The sequence below is a fragment of the Platichthys flesus genome, chromosome 15 (assembly GCF_949316205.1).
Source record: "Platichthys flesus chromosome 15, fPlaFle2.1, whole genome shotgun sequence".
NCBI lineage: Eukaryota > Metazoa > Chordata > Actinopteri > Pleuronectiformes > Pleuronectidae > Platichthys > Platichthys flesus.
Window position 1 is genome coordinate 14,908,980 of NC_084959.1, and position 23,557 is coordinate 14,932,536.

The 23,557-nt window shown below is 41.8% G+C and overlaps 1 protein-coding gene across 1 annotated transcript; it reads left to right on the forward strand.

Annotated features, from left to right (window-relative positions):
- The first annotated feature begins 18,367 nt into the window (after window positions 1-18,367).
- Window positions 18,368-23,098, forward strand: LOC133969763 (T-box transcription factor TBX2b-like). The gene is given in 7 exon segments (XM_062406452.1): window positions 18,368-18,890; window positions 19,410-19,677; window positions 19,844-19,990; window positions 20,248-20,324; window positions 20,398-20,561; window positions 20,809-21,350; window positions 21,877-23,098. Coding segments are annotated over 7 exon segments (1,920 nt in total). The 5' UTR covers window positions 18,368-18,561; the 3' UTR covers window positions 22,270-23,098.
- The last annotated feature ends 459 nt before the right edge of the window (window positions 23,099-23,557 follow it).

The window sequence follows — 23,557 nt, forward strand, 5'->3', positions numbered from 1 at the left end:
AAATGGTACATTTACATGTGGTGCTTTCCCAGGGAATATATCAGGTATCTTGGGACTAATCGACACATGTGAGGAACTGATAGTGTGTGAAATTTGGTGCAGCTTGATTGAATTTAGTGGACTGTTTGGTCTTGGCGGAGGTATGTGCTCTACTCAGTGTGATTATAAATTAAATTTGAGAGGACGTGAAGTCAGACAGGAAGGGATGACACCCAGTGCTCCCATTCATGGGTTATTACACTGTACAAATATAGCCTTATACATATAGCAAAAATTTGGTATGCAACACTGGATTTATGCAGATTAAAGTATTTGGAGACACAAACTTCTCTCTGTCAAAGACGCTCTTGAGACACCTGTGGAAATCCCTTTAAGATTTAGAGAAGCGAAGCCGGAGCTAAAGAGTGTGTCTCCCAGCCATCCCCCTGCTTTGTCCTGAAATCTGCTCTTACATAAATGAAACACATCCCAGGTCATTTTTCTTCCTCGTCACCACCCTTTGACATCTACTGTATTTGAAGAACACGTTTCTCTCACTGTTTTTTTTCGGAGACACGCAGACATCAGATCTATGATCGCAATGTCAAGAGTTGAATATTTCATTGACTGTCAGCCCAGCATCTGCTGACCTACCTAACATGCGACATTCCCCTCTTACTGCAGACGGTCTGTCAGTGTGCATCAGCCAGCGGAGCGTCACAGTGTCCAGCACCTCTCCCACTGCTCCCCCTCCGCGCCTCTCCTGCAGATAAGCACCATCGCAGCAAACTAGGAGGGACTTTGGAAGCAAAGCAAATGTGACAAATACACATGCACTTCTGAGACTCCTTTTTTTCTTTCTGCTGATGGTGTTAAACCTCATATTCATCACATTATGATGTGTTTATTGGAAAGATACTGTATGCAGATGAATGCAATCCCCGCATTGAGGCTCAACGATCCAGCCTGCTACCTTCTACGCTATAGAATACTCAATACAATCAGTCTGAACCCCCCCCCACACACACACACACACACACGCACACACACACAAACACACACAAACAAACACACACACACACACACACACGCAAATCTCCATTCAGAGGACATTACATTGACCTACATTGATTTCCTACTCTAACTTTAACCATGGCTACCTCTTGTCTAACCTAAACCTTAACTTTAATCTTAACTGAACCTTAAAAAATGTCTTTAGCTTAAAATGTAATGATTTACGTGATGGGGACTGGCTTTTGGTCGCCATAAGAAAGACAATAACCCATAATGTGAGTGTATAAATAGATGTAGGTCCCCACGACATGAGTAATGACCTGAGCACATATGAGGGAGACTAGATATTGTTTTTATTTCTAATTCTTCCATGGTGGAAAGACACATAAAGGTGGACAGCAGGTTCCAACATTTTGGCTGGGTTTGATTAGGAGAGGGATAAGTCTTTAAAGAGGTGAGGGCCAGGTCACAGCTACAGAGGTGAGTAGACAGTTCATGGTAACTTAAGCCTGCACTGAGATCCACTACAGAGACGTTCATAATAAGCAGAAGATAAATGCTGCTTCAGTGAATGCTGTTTACTTAGAGTGATGGAAGCTGAAAGTAAACACTGAAAACATTCTAAATGAATTGAGACTGGTCGTTAGTCATTTACGGCGACGCAGGATGTGTTAAGTGAAAGTTTAACCACAGCTATTGTAATGCTTGTGGGAACAGTCAGTGCCAGGAAACAGAGACTAATGATTTATAATAAGCATAGTAGGTCCCAACTTCGGCTAGACATCTTAGAATAGGTTTAGCTGGAAAAGGGTTGAGGAGGTAGGTGGTGGGTTTACAGGTCAACACCAGCTTGGACGATTCTTCAAAAGATATGTGCTCAAATTCTGTTCAAGCATAAAGTATCTGGAGAAGGTGTTTATGTCTTATCTCACCGCAGAAGAAAATCTAGAAAACCAAAGGGGAGCAGCTCAGAGACGACTGCTTTTGAGGATAGGTTTATCTCCAGTGTAAATAAAAAAATCTATGATAGGGTTTTGTTGTTGCCGATTAAGTTAAATCAAGAGAAATAAGCTGCTCCAGCAGTGGAGAGAGTACGCTTGTATTTACCTATTTTTTTAAGTACACATGCTGAGTAATTTGTGTCATCTATAATCCGATTCTGCATGTGAATATAAAGAATCTGAGACTAAGAGTTTGGGGGTTGGAAGCCTTGGTTTCAGTTTCCGTTATCTGCTTTGACCAATCATGTTTGAGCAGGTTTTTGACTGAAATGCATCAGATATCTATGTTTAATTCCTCTTCATTCATAAGCAGATAGCTGTTATTAGAGATAGGACTAAAAGATTAAGAAACATTTGACTTGTGAGAGGAACTAGTAGGACATGGTAGGGGTCCTGCTGTAGCTGCCAATGGGACTTGCAGACGTCCATGAAACACACTAATGATTTCATTGCTAATGAAAGTAACAGGATGAAAAGAGAGGTTTACAGGAGCAGTCTGTTTGCTCAGATTCAGTCAAACGCATCGAAAGTCATTGAATGACAATTTATCATTCAGCAGGACAATGATTTTAAACATACGGCCAAAGCAACTAGAGCTATTCAGACTGAAGAAGGGGAATAATCTCAACTGGTCGAGTGAATCCTTGGATCCTAAACTGAGCTGCACACAGATCAGAGTTACAGCAGGGAAAGCCCATAACAGGAAAGAGTTGAAGGTGGTTGGAATTAAGGACCTGGGGCCTCATTTATAACCGAAGCTTGTGAATATTTCAAGACCCATTTTGTGCGTAGGGCATTTCACGCAAACGTTGGGATCTACAGTATAAAAACACACTTGACGGGAGAATGTGCGCAATTTCCCGCAAACTCAAACCCTTGTGTACGAATCTTTTAGAGACAGGAAGGTGGCGATGCAGATGTGAGGAGATGAATTGAAGCCAGATTATTGATTACATAATAACCACAGTGTTAATTGTGCTTGCGCAACGTAAATGTTCAATAAGAAGCCTCAACCCTCAAAGAGTGGGTCTGATTTAGTAAGGGAATATGGCCTCAGGTGTGTGTGGCATGGTTTTATAAATCTGAATATTTTTTTACGTAGGCCAATTTTGGCCTTTGTGCGCAAGTACACTTGTAATATGAATCCAACGCAATGTTTTATGAATGAGGCCCCTGGCAGTTGAGCATGTTAATGCACTGTGCACATTGGCTTCTTGCTTTTTTCTTTGGATTTTAATTTAATCACTGACAAATTTCCGATATTGTGTCGACCCATCTGTAAGCCAATTTCTTTTCGATCTTAATTTCATATGAAAAATTTGATTATTTGAGATGAATCAGGATGAGGGGAGGGAAACAGAAAGAACTGCATGTTCAGATTTTAAATAGGGATCAGGCTTAGATAGTTATATTGTTTACAGTCTGCATTACATTGAAGAAATGTGAGAAAATGTTCTAATTCTCATTTTGATCTTAAATTGAGCTCAGTTACTTTGTTAGGGAGAAAAGGACGAGACAAAGAAGGGATCTTATTTTGAAATTACCTTTCCTCTGGGCATTGTTTTATTTAAAATTAAACATGCTGAGGCGGCGCAGGGGTGTGGTGGTTTGCATATATTAGAAACAAGACTTAACGTAGGTGTTTAAAAATGTTCATCCCACAGATGCTTCCATACAAGGCATCGTTTGCTTTATAGATACGAGATCCAACATCCGCAAACATGTACTCCTTCTCCTTCCAACCCTGCATGTTCCCCACATAGATTGTCCCATGAATATTCTATGATTAAATTAGACTGCTGTTCATCCAGCACCTTTACACTCGTTGCTGCAGACAGTGGTGGTGTGAGAGTGTCACAGCCTTCGGAGACGTCCCCTGTCTCCTTCTGACAGTATCAGTAGTGTTTCAACAGCCTTTTAATGGCTTGCCCTCTGCCACTCTTGGGAGGCTCTTGAGTAAGTGCTATGAAGAGGGAGACTGCTCCACATGATGGGAGGTGACGTGCCCTCCTTTTCTCCCCGGCCCTGACTCAAATAAGCCAGACAAGATTGTGATCAAATACTCATTCTCATCATAAAAATGTGTATTTAATTTTTCCGCTGTAAAGCAAATTCCCAGACATACGACTCTCCTTTAATTATGATTTGAATGATTGTGCTGCTGTAATGAAACTCTTGGTGTCACCAATGTGGTTGATGTGCATCTCGTGGTGAATCAGAACGATTATGTTGATTATCTGATGTTGACGATAGTCGATGAATAGACTTGTTGTCACACAATGGCTTCCTTGGTGGGAGGTCATGAGGTCTAGCCCCACAGAGAAGCCTTCAGACACTATGATATATGTTGCTGGCCAGGATCACATGGACTGTTCCCATTTCCACGACACTGTATATCGTATCCTCAGTCAAGAGTCACTCATTAGGATGGATGGCACCTTCTCTCCTTATACAGAACCGTCATCTGCCATAGTTAAGTTTCATGATATCATCCATCTCGTTCTCTTTTTATAGAATCATAAAGCCTAGTTTTGAAGGGAATGCACAACGGTCAAATGAGGTAAACCAGTTTTTCAATAGGTTTGACTCTGGCAGCCCCACCTCCAGCTGCCCCTTTAAGCCCAATTCATGCCTCTGCGTTGATCCCTAGCCCTGTGTAGCCTACATGTACGTGAAGATGTGTAACCTAGCCGGTAGTGAATACAGTTGCTTTGGGATTGCTTTATTCTAGTTTTATTCTTGAATTATCTAGGTCCTAAATTAATGAGCTGGTGTTTGTTGTTGTTAATTTGTTAGACTTCCTCCGAGAAGCTAAGCGATCTTTGTGTCTGCTATGCAGTGCTAGTATTGTGTATTGACTGTACGCTTCCTGATTTTGTTTGTTCGAGTGCTAATGGAAAGGTGGCCAACAAGGTCATCCGGACGATGGAGGGTTGGTCACGGAGTTTCTTACCTGTGCTTCGCACCCCCCATCGTTGCATATTTGGTAGTCGTTCATTACACGTCCTACATGATTCATATATTTCTCCTCCACAATCTGCTCTGCTTTGTAGTTAGTGGGTGTGCTTGTAGGGCACAGGAGCGTGGTGAGTACTCCATCCCAGTATAACTTTCTCCTCTCGCTGTCAGGGTCCACAGCAAAATCACCCGTTAGCACCCTCCTTTCCTATCGTTAACTTGCCCTGTTAAGTATTTAACATTGTGGAGGTGAGGGGACTGGGCAATAGCACAGGTGAGAGCTGTTAGCTGATTGGTCTTCACGCTTAAAAGGCAGCATCTGAGCTGCCTTAGAGAGATGACTCTGGAAGACTGACACTGCCCGAACCATAGAACTCAGACACTAAGCTGCAAAGCGAGTCGCTTTATGTTTGATTTAAGTTTATTTTTGTTGAGTTAATAATCATGCTTAAAAGCAAAATGTCTCTCTCTGGCTGTGTGTGGGAGAGCCCTATGGCAAGCTCTACTGCCACAGACATATATACATATATTCATATATATATGTAAATTTGTGTGTGTGTGTTTGTGGGTGTTGAGTCAGTACTAAAGTGCAACTTTGCTAAAATCCGGCCCTTGCCTGGGCCTGTGGTCACAGTCCTGCGTTGTCGGCAGGACCTGTGATGGTAAAGGTGGGCATACGAGACAAGGCCACCTCTTCATTTTTTTTTTTGGTCTAAACAAAACACCGGTTTGCACATCAAGGGACATCACTGCTTCCTTGCTTGGGGTTCTTCCAACTGTCCCTTCCTCATTTCACCAACGGCCTGCAAGCTCAACGAATTGAAGGACTTGTTCCAGTGGCTGCAGGCTGAACAGCAGCGAGCAGCGGCCCTTTCATCTCAGTCGGAGTCAAACCCTGATGGCCCGGTTGTTTCTCAACATCCTTTTCACAATGACGTGGGAACGAATGTGTCCAACCTTTAGGGAAATGTCTGGGATCCCAATGGAAGATTGGGTCACTGAGAACCAGGCAGCTAAGACCAAGATCCAGCTTATTTTATATATGATCATTTGATGGGGGAGGCAAAAGATGAGATTAGGTATTGGCCTACAGCTGACAGGGAGGAACCCAATAATTCTAACTATTCTCCAAGATTTGTATGGTTGTTCTAAATCTTATGTATCGTTGTGGCCGTCGTTTTGCTCGGAAACAATGGGAAGGAGAATCACTTCAAGAGTTTTCGCATGATTTCTTCTGTCTTATGGAAAAAGGTTGAACATTGACTCAGCCATTAGTACTGTCATGTATTTCTCTAAGCAACGTCAGATTCTAGGCCATGTAGAGAGACACAAACTCAATCCTTAGGCAAAAGGGTTGTCGCGCCTGTGTGGTTGTTTCACTGTGAGAAAAGGAGTTCTGCACACAACGTACCAATGGCATGATGGTGGACAGTGTGTCTATCAGCTGGTGTTCCAGAGAGCCTGAGGGAAGAAGTGTGCCAGAAGCTGCACACCCAGCACGTCCATCAAGGTATAGAGCCAACCACAGAGTTGATTGAACAAAGATGATATTGGCCAGGTATGGGAAAAATTATCAAAGACTGGTGCCAAACATGTAGAAGATGCAGTGTTGGTAAAATTCACAGCCACAACTTCAAGCTCCTATAGGCGAATTGCTGGTATCCAGTCCTAATGAAGTTTTGGCCTGTCTTCTCCACGTTGACTCAGGTTGTCCCTACCAGAGATCAGCAGGCCTCTACAGTACCAGATGTGCTAACTAAGGAGTGGTTCTACATACTCGGGGTCCCAGCACTCGGACCAGGGTCGCAGTTTTGAAACTCAAATGTGTGTGTTGTACGACATTAAGGTCTAGAACCATTTCTGGCCCCCCGTAGTTTTTCAGATTGTGAAACCGCCCGAGCAAGGCGGTGTATGCCATTGCCCCACAACATAGGCTGACAGAGGTACGTCATGTCCATCATTCCTTGCTCAAATCTGTATCGGTTCCTGGAGGTTTTGGTGGTTATCCTATTCCTGTAGCTAGACACGATCCAGCTACGACAAGCCCTGACACAAGAGTTGCGTGATCTGTGGGTGGAAGTAGATAATTCACTTAATGGTTGTATGTTCTCTCGCTGAAGGCATAGCCCTATTCTTTAACATATAATTTTAGAGGGCTGCTTTATTTCTGTTAAGGTAATCAACGTTTCCATCAAGGTTTCCATTTTTTAAGGGTCCTGCACATGGTCCCTGTTCTATCTTAGCATCCTGCTTGGCTAATCCAGGGAGCATCCAAAGAGCGGTACCATCCGTGCCAAGCATAATTGTATTCCCATTGTGCAATAAATGGGTAAATCAGGACAAAGTGTTCCTGACAGAAACATAATTCTTGCTGTTTTGGGTTTGTACCCTCATGGTTGAATGCACTTATTGGAAGTCGCTTTGGATAAAACATCAGTATTATGTAACAAACATTGGCATGTAAAGTGTATTCTAACAAACAAAATGTAAAATATTCCGTTCCAACCCTGGTTTCAGATAGCTTACTCAAGGTCTGTAGGCTCTTTTAGCATACTCTACTTTCAAGGAATGAGTCTACAGTAAACGTTATCTGCTGATCACTAAATCCAATCCCTAAATCCATTTAATTCTGAAACAGGAGAGCATTTTCCATCCAGCCAGTTCCAAGGCTGGTCCAGAGCCAGTGCCTGTTCTGGAACCAGCTCTGTGTTTCATTGGCCAAATGAGAAAATTAAACTTTATTTTAGAAGGATTGCAGGCTTAACCAGCCCTGAACCAGCACTAGCACCAGTCTGGCACTAGCACTTAGTTAATTTAGATGGAAAGGGTATCAAAGCCCCTAACCAGGGGTTTAATTATATATTGTAATGTGGGGCTTTTTGCTAAACAGTGTTTGTGTTTGTTTAAAATCAAACAGAGCCTTTTATCGACAGGGCAAAGACTAAGGGCCAGTTCCGTTTCATTAATTAAGCTTTAAATTAACCTTTAGTCCTCTCTGAACCTTTCCATCCACCTCATTCAACCTTCTTTCTTACTGACTGACACGTGCCTGACTGACATTGGCTAATGTCTGCTTTAGGGGAAACCCCTTCAAGATTTCATTGAAAAACCATGTCACAGGTCCAACTTTCACATGGTCTTACACCTAATATATATTCTTACAGTTACAAAATAAATGTGTTTTATTCATTTTTTAAATTATTTATCATGAAAAAAATGCAAGAAGATATACAGTTTTGTGTTTAACCCTCAAAAAAGGGAATTTTCTAGTGAATATTGTTTTTTAAATTAATTAACATACCAAAATGTACAACTGTACGTGTAGCATCTCTGCTTATGACTTAAAATGTATGCCAAAACAATGGACTCCTCAAGTAAAATGTATAAGATTATATATTATGTCCAACAAATGCTGTGTTTGATATTTTTCTCCTTTGAAACTTCCACCGAAGAAAAAAGTCTTACACCAGCTTGGAGCTTGTTGTATTGTACGGCTCCAGATGGATGCTGCGAGAATGAGCTCGTGTTATTGAGTGCTGGAGATCCCCCAAGATTGTGTGTTCTCATTTTGGAGCTGGATTTAGAGGTTTGATGGGGTTAAGATTCTTATCTGTCTTTAAATCCGGTGGTTGAATCCGTGCAAAATCTATTTCACCTTACAGACGTACACACACACACACAGGGCGTGCTTAAGGCAGATTTATGTGTCCCGGTGTAAGGATGGATCAATTAATCTGCTAATGTCTGCAGGAAACACTTGTTAGCACAAATCTCACATGTTTTTATAATCTTTCTCAGACAATGCCCAGAATGATCCATTAAAGTTCTTTATATCTGGTATACTGGTATCCAGTCATTATTGAACAAATAATATGAAAGAATATTCAAAAAAACATGATGTATAATAATTAGAAAATTGATTTTATGGCACTTTTAAAAACATCTTTACAAATTGCTTATAGAGATAAATACAGAAAATACACGCACAATTTTATTTGATCATGTCTAGCAATTTTTCGTGAGAGATGCACTTGTTCGAATTGTAAATTTATGTTGTTTTCTTTCTTTCTTTTTTATCTTAGATCTATAAACTAGATTTAATTTCGGATTTCAACTTAGGTACAGGAAAAGTCAATAGGCTTTGTCCAGTTTTTGGGGGAACTGCATTAAAACGTGTGGTAGGCAAAGAGTACGGCATAGTTTGTAGGTGTCGTAGTTAATGGGATCAAGAAAAGACTTTAGTGATGCGCTGATTAGTTGCCCAGAGGTGACCTACTGAGCAGTTTATGGTGTGTGAACCCAGTACACCTCTAATTTTCATTGACGTTTTGTGATCATTGGTTACCATGGCCGAAAATTGAGTTTAATCCTCAGCTAATGTGTCCTACAAGGCCATGCTCTCTGCACCTATCTGACCTCCCATAGCTTATAAAGCTCTTACTCTGATCAAAGCTCTAAAGCCTGGATTATAATCAGAGGGTCATCATAGAAAACATTAGGTGAGAAGAACGATTTTGCCCGACACCCTTGTTGTGTGAAAGAGTATTTTAGTAATCTCAGTGCCCTGATTAAACAGTGTGCAGACCTTAATCTCAGTAATCACTGGCTGTGAGTTTCCTGTGTCAAGTAGAGACAAGCTCCTTGAAATTTGGAACGCTGTTGTGGTGCGCTGGCAGGCAACCTTTGACTGTAAAAATATCTCAAATAAACATGCTGGAAGAAAAGAGACATGCGAGTGGCACTCAAATGCAAAGGCTCAGAATCATCTGAAGTCCAGGGCATCCAGGCAAGTCGTGTCTGTATGGGGCCCTAAAACTAATTCATTTTCCATAACCCCAGTTGCGGCTCAGACGAAATAATGGCTCGACCGGGGCCTGACATTGACTCTGAAACCATTGAAACTTGCGGGTCACGTCCACAGCTGTTTCACTTGTTGTACAAGACACTGAGCGGCAACTTCTGTCGCCCCTCAGGCGACAAGAAGCTGAGGACAACAAGGAGGGGGGTCTCTAAGACCAGATAAACATTGCAGTCATTTCAATCCCAAAAAATCAACACAGAACCCTTGCATGTAAGGCTGGGTATAAGAAATGCATCTTGAAAATGTGCATACACACCAAAACACATTAATATACAAAAATCAACAAACAAGAAATATTACATGAAGTTATATAAATATGAATATTAGTTGAATAAACAATAGAATACAAGACAAAGAAACCGTAACATATAGTAGACTGACGTATCAGGCATTTCTAAGGGTTAGTCAGTGATTCATTTTAATGCTTATTATTCTGTTATGGATATATGCCCGACAATATGTAGATTGTGAATGAGAACTGCTGGTGTTGTGTACAGTTTGTTGTGTTAGTGAGGCAGAAATACATTGTCTGCTGTTTATCTGTTAATGTGTTTATTGTGACGTCCAACTTTCGGGAAACAGAAAGACACAATAAAGATCAATTGTGTATGGAATCGGTGAATATATGTTTGTTGTGGTGATACATTATTCAGCATTATTGACATGGTCAGTGTTAAGCTGGTTGGCTGTGGTGTGGATATGTGGTCACAGGGAGACAAAAAAATAGGCTGACTAGTTTATTCAATACCAGGTTCAAATGAACCTTCTTCTCAAAACTTTTTACATGGCCATGGATCAGGTGGACTTAACCGACCATCAACCTTTTTAAAAAGTGTGGTTCAACTATCCTGCTCGGTCATATTGGGTCAGAGTGATATTTCACTTTTATTTCAAGTCCTATAGCGTAAAGAGCCCATCGGATAATACTGAAGTGTGTGATCTTCCTTGTTGCTGCTGTTTGTCCTTTACGGTTTGTGTCAATGTTCCACGTGCACAAACACATAGGACAGAGTGTTGAAAAGAAACAGTTGAGTCATCTCATTCCTGATTCCCTGCTGGCGATGGGGGCAGCTCTCATGTCCCTGAAATTGTATCAATAGCATGTGTTGTCTCTTCAGTTTGGATTAAGGTGTGGATGAAGGCAGGGGGGATGTGCTGGAAGCCTGGGAGCTCCTGTGTCACGGCCAGGGCGTCCGCCGCTTTTGACGCCAACACTTTCATGTACTCGACACAACACCGAGGATGCATTCACAACACACACACATGCACACACACACACACACTCGGCTAACCTCAAAGACCACGAGGCAGCCTTTTTGCAGTATAGCCCCAGATTTAGTGGCAGGGTGCAACTGAATGTGGACTGCAGTCTGGTGCCATCACACAAGCTCTTGGTACAGTGGTGGACTATACAAGATGACAGGGACAATGGATTGTTTATGTGGATGAAGTGATTCTCTGATGTGCACAGAAAAAACATTAATATCGAACAGTGACTGAAATAACAGCCTTGAGACTCGTAATAATACAAATAAATGTGTGCTATTTGTGTGAAATATATGGTGGCCCCTAGGGTCAAATCACACAAAAGAGGGAAAAGCACAAGAATTAAGAGAGCGCACCAAAAACGAACCAACACAATCTGAAATTTTGGATGGAAGTTCAATGAATGAAGAAGAATTGGGACGTATCTCAGTTGGTCAGGAATACAATTCGCTGGCTGGACAAAAACAATTTCTCATTGCTGACAAATTACTGTAAAATGTGTAAACCAAAAACCAACAAATAGTTGCAGGCCTTCATCAGCATGGGCGAAAATACTTGGTACTGCTGTTCTGCTGTTGTGCCAGCGTGTTTGGGAAATCCTCAATCGTGTTAAATAGTTATACATTTTGAGAATCTTTAGGTAATCCTGTTGGGGGTACAGAGTCGTTGGAGGTCAATCCCCTGAGCACAGGTGTCACCTGAAATGTGGAGCAAAGTTAAGAAGGGTCAAAGTAGGACTCTGATTAGGTGACACGAATAACCTGATGCTGCGGTACCTGCAGTAGAGGTCTCAATGGGAACGTGTGTGGTCGAGTCCTCGTGAACAGAGGAAGATAAGGCATTGAAATAACAAATAAGGACGAATCCTTTGAATCTCTGAGGTTTTTTGAATTTATTGATATACTAGTTTAAAGTGTAAAATAATAAATCTGGATGAGTTCTTTTATTTAACATTTTGTCAGTAATCCCCAAATGTAACATATGCACATACAGTGAACTTCCATGTATGTGATATATTTATATATACACAATATGTATCGTCAACCCTGGTGTTTATATTGAAAAAAAGTTATTTGCACTTATATATTGCACTCACATGATTCTTGCTGTTATAAGTTTGTACCCTCATGGTAGATTGCAAAAACTGTAAGTGTCTTAGGATAAAAAGCGTTATCTAAATGTTATGTAATGTAATGTAATGCTGACATACACCACTTGTTATATCTTTACAGCTCTATATGGTCAAATGAAGGAAGGAAAGCCAATGGAGGCACATTGTCAATTTTCCAAACAACCTCTGCAATTACTCTGTTTTTTATCCAGCCAAACACTTAAAACACACATGCACAGGCACACACCAGTCAGTTTCTCCTTCGCGTTCCGATACTGATACCAAAGAGACACCATCACCTCAACATCTTCAATGATGCCAAGACCGTAACAGTCTTAACAGAGCGTGAGCCAGAAAGAGGTATCAGCAAATTAACCAGATCTGTCTTAATTGAAATTTTAGGATTTTCAGGTAAACGTTGACATTGGGATATTTCGAGAAGCTCTCAGATAGTAAGATGGACAGGAGGCATGAGAGAGGGGGGGGGTGGTTGTACAAAAACTGGCCGTGGTCCAAAACATAAAGCAGACAAGCCCCCTTCTGTGAAATCCAATCCTCTAACTAGTTGCGTGCCATGACCCAAATGTCAAAGTCCAACGTCGATATTCCCTCTACTGGGATTTAATCTCTTTGCCTGATTTGACTCCTTTAGTCGGATTTGTAGGTGATGGCTGGAAATCTCCGCAGATTAATAATTGTTACAAGATTCTACATGGGAAATATTTATTATATATGAATACAAACACACACACAAACACACACACAGACACTTTTATATCATCCGAGCAAGTCGTCTCTGGTCTATCTTTAAATGGTCCAGAATGCTGCAGGAGTGATGCTGACCAGATCCGGCAAGATGACCCACTTCACAGCTTAAATTCCTGACATTGGCTTCCCAGTGCGTGTAGGATCCAGTTCAAGGTTCTTCTTCTGACGTAGAGAGCTCCAAATGGTCAGCCACCTCTGTACATCTCTGCTCAGCTCCAACTGTAAATTAACAGCAGGGCACCTAGGTCTCTTGACACGGACTTAAGGGGATTAAAACACTGAAGGTGAAGTGTTTGGCTTCCACACCGTGGAATGCCACTATAAGCCTGCACATCTTGTCTCTGTTGACACATTAAAAAAGCAGCTGAAAACGTGTGCATTCAAAGTGACTTCAACTTGGTTTTCTTAAGTTTGTGCTCATGTTTTATTATTTAGTTCTTTTATTGCTCATTTCTTTAAATTGTGTTCCCCTTATAATCAGCATCTGTCCCAAAAATCCACTAATAATCATAACAAAAACTTTTTTATATATATAGCCCCTTTTGCTTTACAAGTTAAAAATGAAATGTTGAAAATAAACAATAGCGCAAATAATTACTGTATTACTGTAATTAATGAACTAATAATTTGATTGAGTTAAGAAAGGATTGAGAAAATCCTTGTGGACGTGACAGCATTAAAAAGTCGTTTGTCTCAAAGCGTCACACGTGGCCATCAGTTACTGCTCAGACGGTCCGTCTATCTATCTGAAAGCCTGCTTATTGAATTTGGAGCAAAACACTTCTTCCTGTAAATCCAATAAATCTAAACAAACAAAGTCATAGCGGTGCGACAGTGGCTTAACGGGCAGTCAACTCTATTAAGCATTTGACTCATTTCCAACATAAGAAGTCCGTCTGCCATGCCAATGAGTCAACGGTTTAACTGGTTTAGGAAGTACAAATATTTCTTAATTCCATTATGCTGAAAAAATATGTTTTTTGTCGTGAGCCATTGGACATTTCGAGAGCACTGCCACTTTGCACTGGCAATTTGCGAGGCTTTAAAATGGTTAAAATTGACTGGCGTCTGTTACAGCGTGTCTATTAGGCCCTGATTTAATTTGAGACTATATATTTATAGTCCCTGCAGCAAGAACAGTGACTTGGCCCCTCTCTTTGTAATTAGTTGTGTCTCTGCCTCTGTGTCATTAGATTAGGTTGGAATCAGACGCTCAGACCATGTACTTTAAACACCACCACAAATTGGTTAATGCAACCCAAAATTCATTACTACAGCATTAGTTTTATCTGGTAGACGAAGCGTCTCTCTCTCTCTCGGTCCCTCTCTCACACGGATCAGTGGACACAAACACATACACACACAGACAAACACACAAGACATTTGCACTAAAGTCAAATGCTGTAAGAGTCATGTTGCTCTCTCCTTCTTTGTGTCTGACACAACTTCAAGGGACAAAGATATATTTTTATAAGAAAATGGCTCTACATCCTCAGCCACAGAACTGAAGGTTTGCCCTTATGAATCAGCTGGACTTGAATGCAGAACACAGAGAGAGAGGCGGGCAAAGTTTTATGGGACTTATTGTAAAACTTGCAGAAAGGTTGTACAGCCAATGCCTGAGGCAGGAATCCATTCCCGTCGCAAACAATAGCCAGATGTTGGTGGGTTTTTTGACCAATGGGAAGGGAGCTTTAAAGATGTCCATGAAGACATTTATCTCATGGTGATAAATCTAAGATGGACATTTAGGACAGGTACAGGGAAAGGAAATGCCCCTATCGTGTTACACAGTTCTGTTTTTACTCCTTATAGTTTATGTCCCCCTGTAAGTTAAAAAAACAGTTAAGTTTAATTAACCATGGATTTGTCATGATGTCATTCTACGATAAATCTTCAGAGAGAAAGAGTTCCTCCGTCTTGCTTTTTATGTAAATAGGACATAATTTGTATAAAGCCTCGTTGTATACATGCTGGATGCATGAAAGTGCAATGTTTGGGAATAAAAAAATAGTAGAAAGGTTGAACGGAAATCGCAGAAGAAGCTTCATGCTGAATTAAAGTGTGGACCTTCCCACGTGTCCACACACATGTAGAATAATCTGTCACATGGATTATTGAAAAGGTTACAGTTTGATATGGCTGCAGGAAATGCATCCTCGAGAATTGATTTCTCCCTTTTTGTGGTGAATCAGCCTCCTTGTTTCCGAGCAAGGACAATCCCTGCATCTACATCTCACAGTCAAGATAAACAGATCCATATGTTGTGTCTATTAAATTACCAACAGGATGTCAGGGTTAAAAAACAGGATACCACAGAGCCAAGAGCACGCTTGAGGAGCCAGGTCCTAACCTGGCTCCGCCTTAGATCCAGAGAATCGTCTTGCTGTCCTCCTCCTCCTAGTCATTGACAACCTTCAGATGTTCTTCACTTGCTTGTCCTTTGCATGACATGGCAGGAACCCTCAGTGGCCCAACATTCTTCTGCATTTGTCCCAGGTGTGACCAGAGAGGTGAAATGCATGCGCCATCACTCACATTGAGCGTCCCCTTCCTGTTCTGCATCTTCTCTCTCGCGCTGTCGGTAGGAGAGGGAAACAAATGGTGGAGTGCGTCACATTATATCTCATATTGTCGTGCTGATTGAGGAAAAGCAGACCCAACCATCACTGTCACTCTCCTCTCTGACCCCACAACTTAAAGAGCAGCCACATGGCAGCCTCATGCATGCAAAGAAAAGGAGGGAAAGATAAATACACTGATGCTCGCCCTTGTTCTTCTCTCCATCATGCTGCTCTGTTCATGTCCTACGGCTCTGATTACAACTTATTACCCTTCACTATCTTGGGAAGCGTTCATCTTTGTGTGAGAACTTGGATCACTTCCTGTCCTGAGGGTTCCAGATCACAAACCTTTCAGCTGTTTGTGCCTGTATAACCTGATTTATCCCATGTTTCTTATACAGTATTTACAGTATTTGTTCATATTTTGTATCATTTAGAAGTCTTTATGTTTACATATATACATTATTGCATGAGCTAGTGAAGCAAGTCTAAGAGATGGATTTAATTGATAATGTATCTGCACAGCCGCAAGTAGTGCTTTATTTACACACTCATTTCTCATTTGGAAACATTGCAGGTAAATTACATCACCGATTACATTACATTACAGTCCACACAAAGAAAATAAACGTTAATTTTAACTGTGCAAAGCTAAAGTAAAAATGATAACAATAAACATCTAATAATTTATAATTAGCTTAATAATGTAAAATGGTTTATAATTCAGAATGCAAGAGTGCGAGTGGGTGGAGAGCTTCAGTAAAGCAGGGACAGGGGAGCTAAGACTTTGCATCAAATGCATCTGTGATTCTCTGTTTCAGTTTCATGAACCAAAAAAACACCCAGATGTTTATCTTCTATAGCTGTAAAGTCAGAGGTTAAATAAACCCTAAACCCTTTTCTCAGTTATGAGATTTACAAAGTCACACATGTAGGCCTGTTGTTTTTGTTCCTGTTTATTACTTATCCAATACTGATCATGAGGATTAACAGTTGAATTAAAGGAAAATAAATTTGTTTTGTAAATGTCACGTTTGGACATGGATGTATCCCATCTTGTTTAAAAATAATAAAGAGAAAAGAAAGATACAAGAAAAATTAAAATAGCAGGTTTTCTCATATTTTGCAGTTATTCCAAAACTCAATCAGGAAACTAAAGATGTGGAGGTTTTAAAAAAACCTAAATAAACAAAATAAAAATAAATATTTTTAAGTCAACTCGTATCACGAATAAAGAAAACTAAATGTTGTTGAATTTTTTGGTAACATAATAATATTTTACTCTAATTAACAGTTAATTGAACACTCAAAAACCTTGCAAATTTCATCAACTCGATTTAATGAATAATCTCATGGTCTTTAACAATAAAGGAGATTTTTTTTTTTTTTTTTTATAATCCACTGCAAAAAAACGGGGGTTATTTATCCATAACTATTCTCCATGTCTGTTGCTGCATCCTGTGCATTCTTGGATGTGCACTGTTCATTATTGATAAAGTCTCTCTCTCCTGGTCCGCAGAGCCCACAGCACTGTGGCTCGTTGGCTGCACCGGGAGGAAAAGTGGAACAGGCAACATGAGGATTTGGAGAGTTGCTCAAATGTGAAGTGACAGGTTGGAGAGCTCTCTCGGCTCTTTGTGGGACGCCAGTAAGGCGGCGCCAAATCCGCCTCAATTATCCGCCTCAATTATCCGCCTCAATTAAAGCGGAACGCCCCTGAACTCTCACCTCATCGAACAGACGTGTAGGCCTAAATGTATTGTTCATGTTTACTATACAGTTTATAATGACGTTAGTTTATGTAAAAGGAAGTGGAATCAGATAATGTTTTAAGGGCAGGAAAATCGATTATCGTAAATTCAACAGTCCTGTAACATTTTGGTGAAATTAGGGGGTAAATTATGATCATATATAGGATTATCACGCTATAATAATGATAATAATAATAATATTAATGATCATAACAATAATAATAATAGTAAAAATAATAATAATAACAGAAAATTGAAAATGTAATAAAAAGATGGGCTAAACAGATTAAATCAAGATTGTTGCCAGTTGAACACAAAACAAACGTGAATTTAATTATAATAATCAATACAGTGATGGATAATAATTCATTGTATTGGAAGCCTATGTATTATATTCATAACGTTGTGGTACAGTGGCAATAAATATGTGTATTGTAAGCTATATAAAACGTTATAAATAAACGAAATTACTTCAGATATATTTGTTACGGGTCGAGAAGACAGCAGGGCTGGTGTCGGTGTCACCTTGGGCGTGGGTGCGTCAGGTGCGAGTGGCTGTGTGTGCCATCCTGGTATAATGTTGTCCTGCAGACTTGTGGTTTTGACTATTTGGTTGGTGCGGGTCCGTCCGTGCAGAATCTGTCTCCACAACTTACAGATGCAGTCACTTAACCTTACAGATGTAGAAAAGACAATCAAGGTATAACTATAGATGTGGCCCCCACCCATTAGAGTTCATGTCGTAGCCTGGAGACATACTGGGAGCTTCTCGTGGGTCAGAACGTCAACATGTTGACAAGTGTCGCAGGGTGGTCACCAGTTCACCCATTCATGCTGTGCTATTAGACTATTTGCGCGCCCTGTCCCCATCTAATCCTCAAATCCCTCTGTCGCCCTCTAGCCTGAGCGCGGCAAACCACGCCCAGCGCCTCTGCAATTGAAAAAGAGAGGAGAGAGCTGATGAGGGAGAACTTTGTCGCTTCAGTGCGTGTCCGTGCATGTGCCGGGATGGACCGAAGAGTGACAGAGTAGACCCCGTCCCGTTTCCTCTCTGTGCGCCCTCCCTGCAGTTTGGCACATTTTTCCAAAGTGCGCATTCCTCTCCTATGTTGTACCATGATGTGGATTATTCTTGCTTTTGCTCCAGTTTCTCTCCTCTCATGACCTCCTTACCAGACCCAGAAACTCATAAAGCACTTTGGATTTAGACGCGTGCTGAGACCTGACCATGCCCACCTGTCTGATCGGATGCCCCGATGAGAGATCCAGTTGACGACCAGCGGCTGTAATGGCGTACCATCCTTTCCCAGCTCGTCGACCCGGTGCCTTGCCCCTGTCAGCCTTCCTGACCGCCGCGCAGCCCCCCTCCTTCACCGCGCTGGCTTTCCCAGACGTTTCCTCTCTCACCGAGCCCGTCCCGGAGCAGGCTGCCTCTGAGGCGGGGCTGCGCGCGGCTCTGCGCCGCCAGCATCCGAGCCTCCACCCGCGGTCCAAGACGAGCCTGCAGCCAGAGGCGGCGGCGCTGGATGACGACCCGAGCGTCACTCTGGATTCGAAGTGCCTATGGAATGAATTTCACGAAATGGGAACTGAGATGGTCATTACGAAGTCTGGAAGGTAGGCTCAGCAAACCCCAGTTCACTCAATCCAGAGAAAGCGCCACAAAGGGAACTTGAAGTTAGATCATTTTATTTCTGCCTTCAAACGTGTCATCACCACTGGAGTTGCTCGATAAATGATAAACCAATAGTTATCCCAATATAGTTTTCATTAATAGCAATACAGCAAAGGTTTCATTATACTAATGCATATTTATTTAAAAGAGACAATTCACATTAATTGACATGCACACTCAAATTCAACATGTAAATCATACCAATAACAAATAGACATTTCAATAAAAAATACAGTGCATGTACATAAAATGTGCCTTGTAAAATTTTTTTTACAGGGGCTAAAATTCCTAAAAATATAGAGGAATAGAAAAGTTATATTACAATTATAAAATTGTCCTTTGATCCAGCCTCTTAAATCTTCCACTTTCTACAATAGGATTCGAGATAAATCCCAAATTACACAAAGTCAGAATTATTTCCAACTCAACCCGTCAGTTTCATGGTTGATTCTCTGCCACAGGAGGATGTTCCCGCCTTTCAAAGTGAGGGTGCAGGGGCTCGATGAAGCAGCCAAGTACATCCTGCTGATGGACCTCATCGCTGTCGACGACTGCCGCTATAAGTTCCACAACTCCCGCTGGACGGTGGCCGGGAAGGCCGACCCGGAGATGCCAAAGCGCATGTACATCCACCCGGACAGCCCGTCCAAAGGGGAGCAGTGGATGAGCAAGCCCGTCGCTTTCCATAAACTCAAACTCACCAATAATATTTCGGATAAGCACGGATTTGTAAGTTGCATGGCCTACTAATTGACATTTCGACTGCTGTGGCTTATGGCACTTTTATTGTTGTAAAACTCTCAATGTGGATTAGCTTGTTCCCCTATTTTTTTCCAACATTATATCACAAACCTATAATCATTTAATCATGTGTCTCGTGTCTTTGTCTTTCCAGACAATTTTGAACTCGATGCATAAATACCAGCTCAGGTTTCACATCGTCAGGGCCAACGACATAATGAAGCTTCCCTACAGCACCTTCCGGACTTATGCATTCCCTGAGACAGAGTTCATCGCTGTCACTGCCTATCAGAATGAAAAGGTAAACCCCCGCCCTCCCCCATGTCCTCCCCACCATCATCTCTCCTCACCTGCCCTTTCACATGCACAGCCGCACACGGTCACAGCCGACCTGATCTATTATCCGCAGTTGGAACATACGAGTCAAACGTCCTTTGGAGCACATTGGGAAAATGGGCCTTCCCTGGCTTCACATATGTGGATGCTAATGCGTCACTCAATCTGTCAGCTTGTTTTTGCAATGACTAACTTTCAGCATCGTCTTTTTTTCTCCATGAGATTACGCAGCTGAAAATCGACCATAACCCCTTTGCCAAAGGGTTCCGGGCCACTGGGAATGGGAAGCGAGAAAAGAGGTGATTGCCTTTTCACCACCAAAGCACACACGGCACCAAGAGGCCATATTTAAAATAGATGTGTGCTCCGCAGGAATAATCAGCTGAACGTGTCCTTGCTGCACGAGAGCCGAAGCAAAGTGGACCGGGACAGTGCGGAGTCCGAGGACTCGTGTGAGCCGCCCTGTACCAGTGACCCCTTCTGTTCCCCTCTGGAGCTGGTGAGCAGCCCCCTGATGTCCACCCCAACCTGCTTTGGTGGGTGAACCTACAGTATTTAATGCCACTATTAAGCCTGAATAACAGCACGTCTGTGATCCCAAATGATATGATATATTTGAAATGACACAGTAATATTATGCTTCACAAACAACTGACATGGCTCTTGCGTCCATCACCTCTGTCACAGCTGTGACCCAATGTTATACGAACTTGAGCAGGACATTGCTGCTTTTTAATTGAAAATATATACATATTTAAAATGAAGCATTTTATTTCCCTGCAGACGAGAACAACACTGGAGGTGATTCAGATATTGAGCTCCAGCAAGAGGACACAGCAGAAGCCAGCTGCTCCCGGGATGAGCGCACTCCTACTCTGAGTCGGAGAGGCGAGGAGCTACTGCGGAACAGGTCGGCCCTCAGCAAGGGTAACGGCAATCGGGACGCAACAAAAGAAAGAGCAGCGTTTACAACCTCCGATGAGATGTACTGCGTGGAGATGGACTCTTCAAAAAAGCACCTGAGTGATTCCTAAGACGGGGTCGTGCCTGTGAGTCCGTCATCATCTCTCAGCGACGGTCACCTTCAGGCTTTCGATTTTGCAGGTGCACACGGCCAACAGTTTCTAAAGCTTGGGGCACCCTTGCTGTTTCATCCGGGGCAGTTGTCAGGGAAACCGGAGAGTTTCCCCACTGCGGGTGTGGGACATCTATTTTCCTCTTTGTCTGGACTGAATGAACTAGACAACGGAGGCCTGCCTCCTCAGAGCATCACCTCTCCATCTCCCTTCATGTACCACCTGTCGCAGCACATGCTGGCATCTCAGGTACGATTCTGCACTCTAACAATTCACATAGAGAAATAGACTCCGTACGTTTTTATGAGAAGCACTTTCTCCTCTTACATTGTACTGAACGGCAGAAACCATGTCGTCATCAGCCAGGATCATTTGCAGATCATATTATTTTTATTTAGACTTTTGAGTTACAATAATTTTTAGAGAGAATATTGCAATCAGAAAAGATTTCTGGAATCGAAAAAAAATTGTCAACTGGAATAACCTCACAAAAGCTTGGAAAACAACATTCAAACGTATTTGCTCTCATTCAGTAGAGAAATAAATGATCCAAGAGTTGTTGAAGAAGTTGCTTTGACCAACATATAATGAGCAAAGCCGCGAGTGCCTGGTAGCGTGAACGTGCAGCGGCTGTATCTTATACTACAGGTACTTTGGCCAACTACTGTAGCTAATTTAGTTTGGGCAGAAAGGCTCACGTAGGGAGATCAGCTGGATTCCTGGTATGTTATTGCGTTGCAAGTCACCAAAGGTCTAATTTTATTCTTTCATACAGGGACTCTCACTGTCACCGTTTGGAGGATTGCTGTCGTACCCGTACCACTACATGGCAGCCCCGGCAGGGATCAACCCGGCTCTGCCCACTTCTACCAGAAACCACTGTTACCGCAGCTCCCGGTCGCCTTGGTTGCGTTTCAGCCCCTATCACATCCCGACCTCTGCCACTTCAAGCCAAAGCCTGTTTACAGACAGATCATCTGGGGCCTCGAACTCATTATCGGAGCTGTCCAAGTCCAACAGCAGACAGTCAGGTCAACTGGGCAACAATCACACCTACAAACCCACGGCTAAGCAGAGGACTCCTGCACATAAAACCACTGTTAATGGTTCAATGGATGAACTGCAGAACGTATATAATCTGGTTATTGATAAACTACATACTCCTTAAAAAAGTATTTTATCACTTGTTTTTCATTTTACACGTGATGGACTTAAATAAGGATGTCACTGACAAAAACACAGAGAATAGTTTATGAAGTTGCACATAATAATGACCTGTATGTGTTGCCGCTTTATAACATCTTATTATATAATAGACAAAACTTACTTGAGGTTCAGTGAACGCTAGAATGAAAACCACGATTTTTACCTTGTCAACACATCCCAAGTTTTTTTTTTGTATAGAATATATAACACATTTTATGAGCATATTGAGCATTCAACACCATACATGAGTATTTCATGCGTATTCTTGATCTTCGGAGTTGGTTTCCAGTTTCAACCTGTACAATATACATGAATTACTCTTATAGCTGTAGCAATCATATCGCGTACAGTATGCCAATGGCGGAAGGGTGGATGGATATTGAGGTGGGTCAGTTTCCATGATAATACACATGTGAAAGAGAGGACATAGTTTCCCTTGCTTTTGAACAATGCTTATTTTTAACCTAGATGTCACTTGTTCAAGTAAATATCAGACACAGCCCCGCCCCTCTGCAAGATAACCCCTTGCTGGAAATTCCGCCCCTGCACACACCTGTTCCCATCCACCTAGCCACCTATACAGACTGCATCTCCGTGTTTCCACTCACCAGTTGTCCGATTGTCTTCGTGCTCATTGCCAAGCTCCCAAGTGTTCCTGCTTCTGACTGTTTGCCGCCCTCTTGGGACTGTTGCCTGCTTTGTATGCCTTATTTGAACAGTAAAGACTTTGTCTGCCATCATTGACTCTGTTGTGCTTTAGGGTCTTGAATTTTTGGAGTAACGTGATAAATTGAATCACCTATGGGAAGTTAAATAATCTGGTAAAAAATTAAAGATGCATATCAGAAACAATTTGGGCAACCCAAACTATAAAAGGAACAATAATGTGCTTTAGGGAATTATTCAAATTGTTTTCTACGATACGGTTTTCAGATTTCTGTTTGAAATATGGCTGATCCAAGCCATTTGTGACCGAACAATGAAAATGATCACAGTCCCACCTGCCAATTTCAACGCAAGTTTGTTTTTTTACGAGCACTAACAGAAAAATGTCTTCAATAAAGGTCATCTTGCAGGGTGTCAAGTTATCTGGCTAAAGCGTCTGTGTGTCACAATTTTAGAAGACATTCTTCACATGTAATGTCAATGTTTTCACACACATAAGTTTATAGTGTTGTTTAAGTTAAAAATGCGGGTGTCTGTTGTAAGAAATCTTTCTTTCTGCTGCCTCATGACCACAAACATAATAA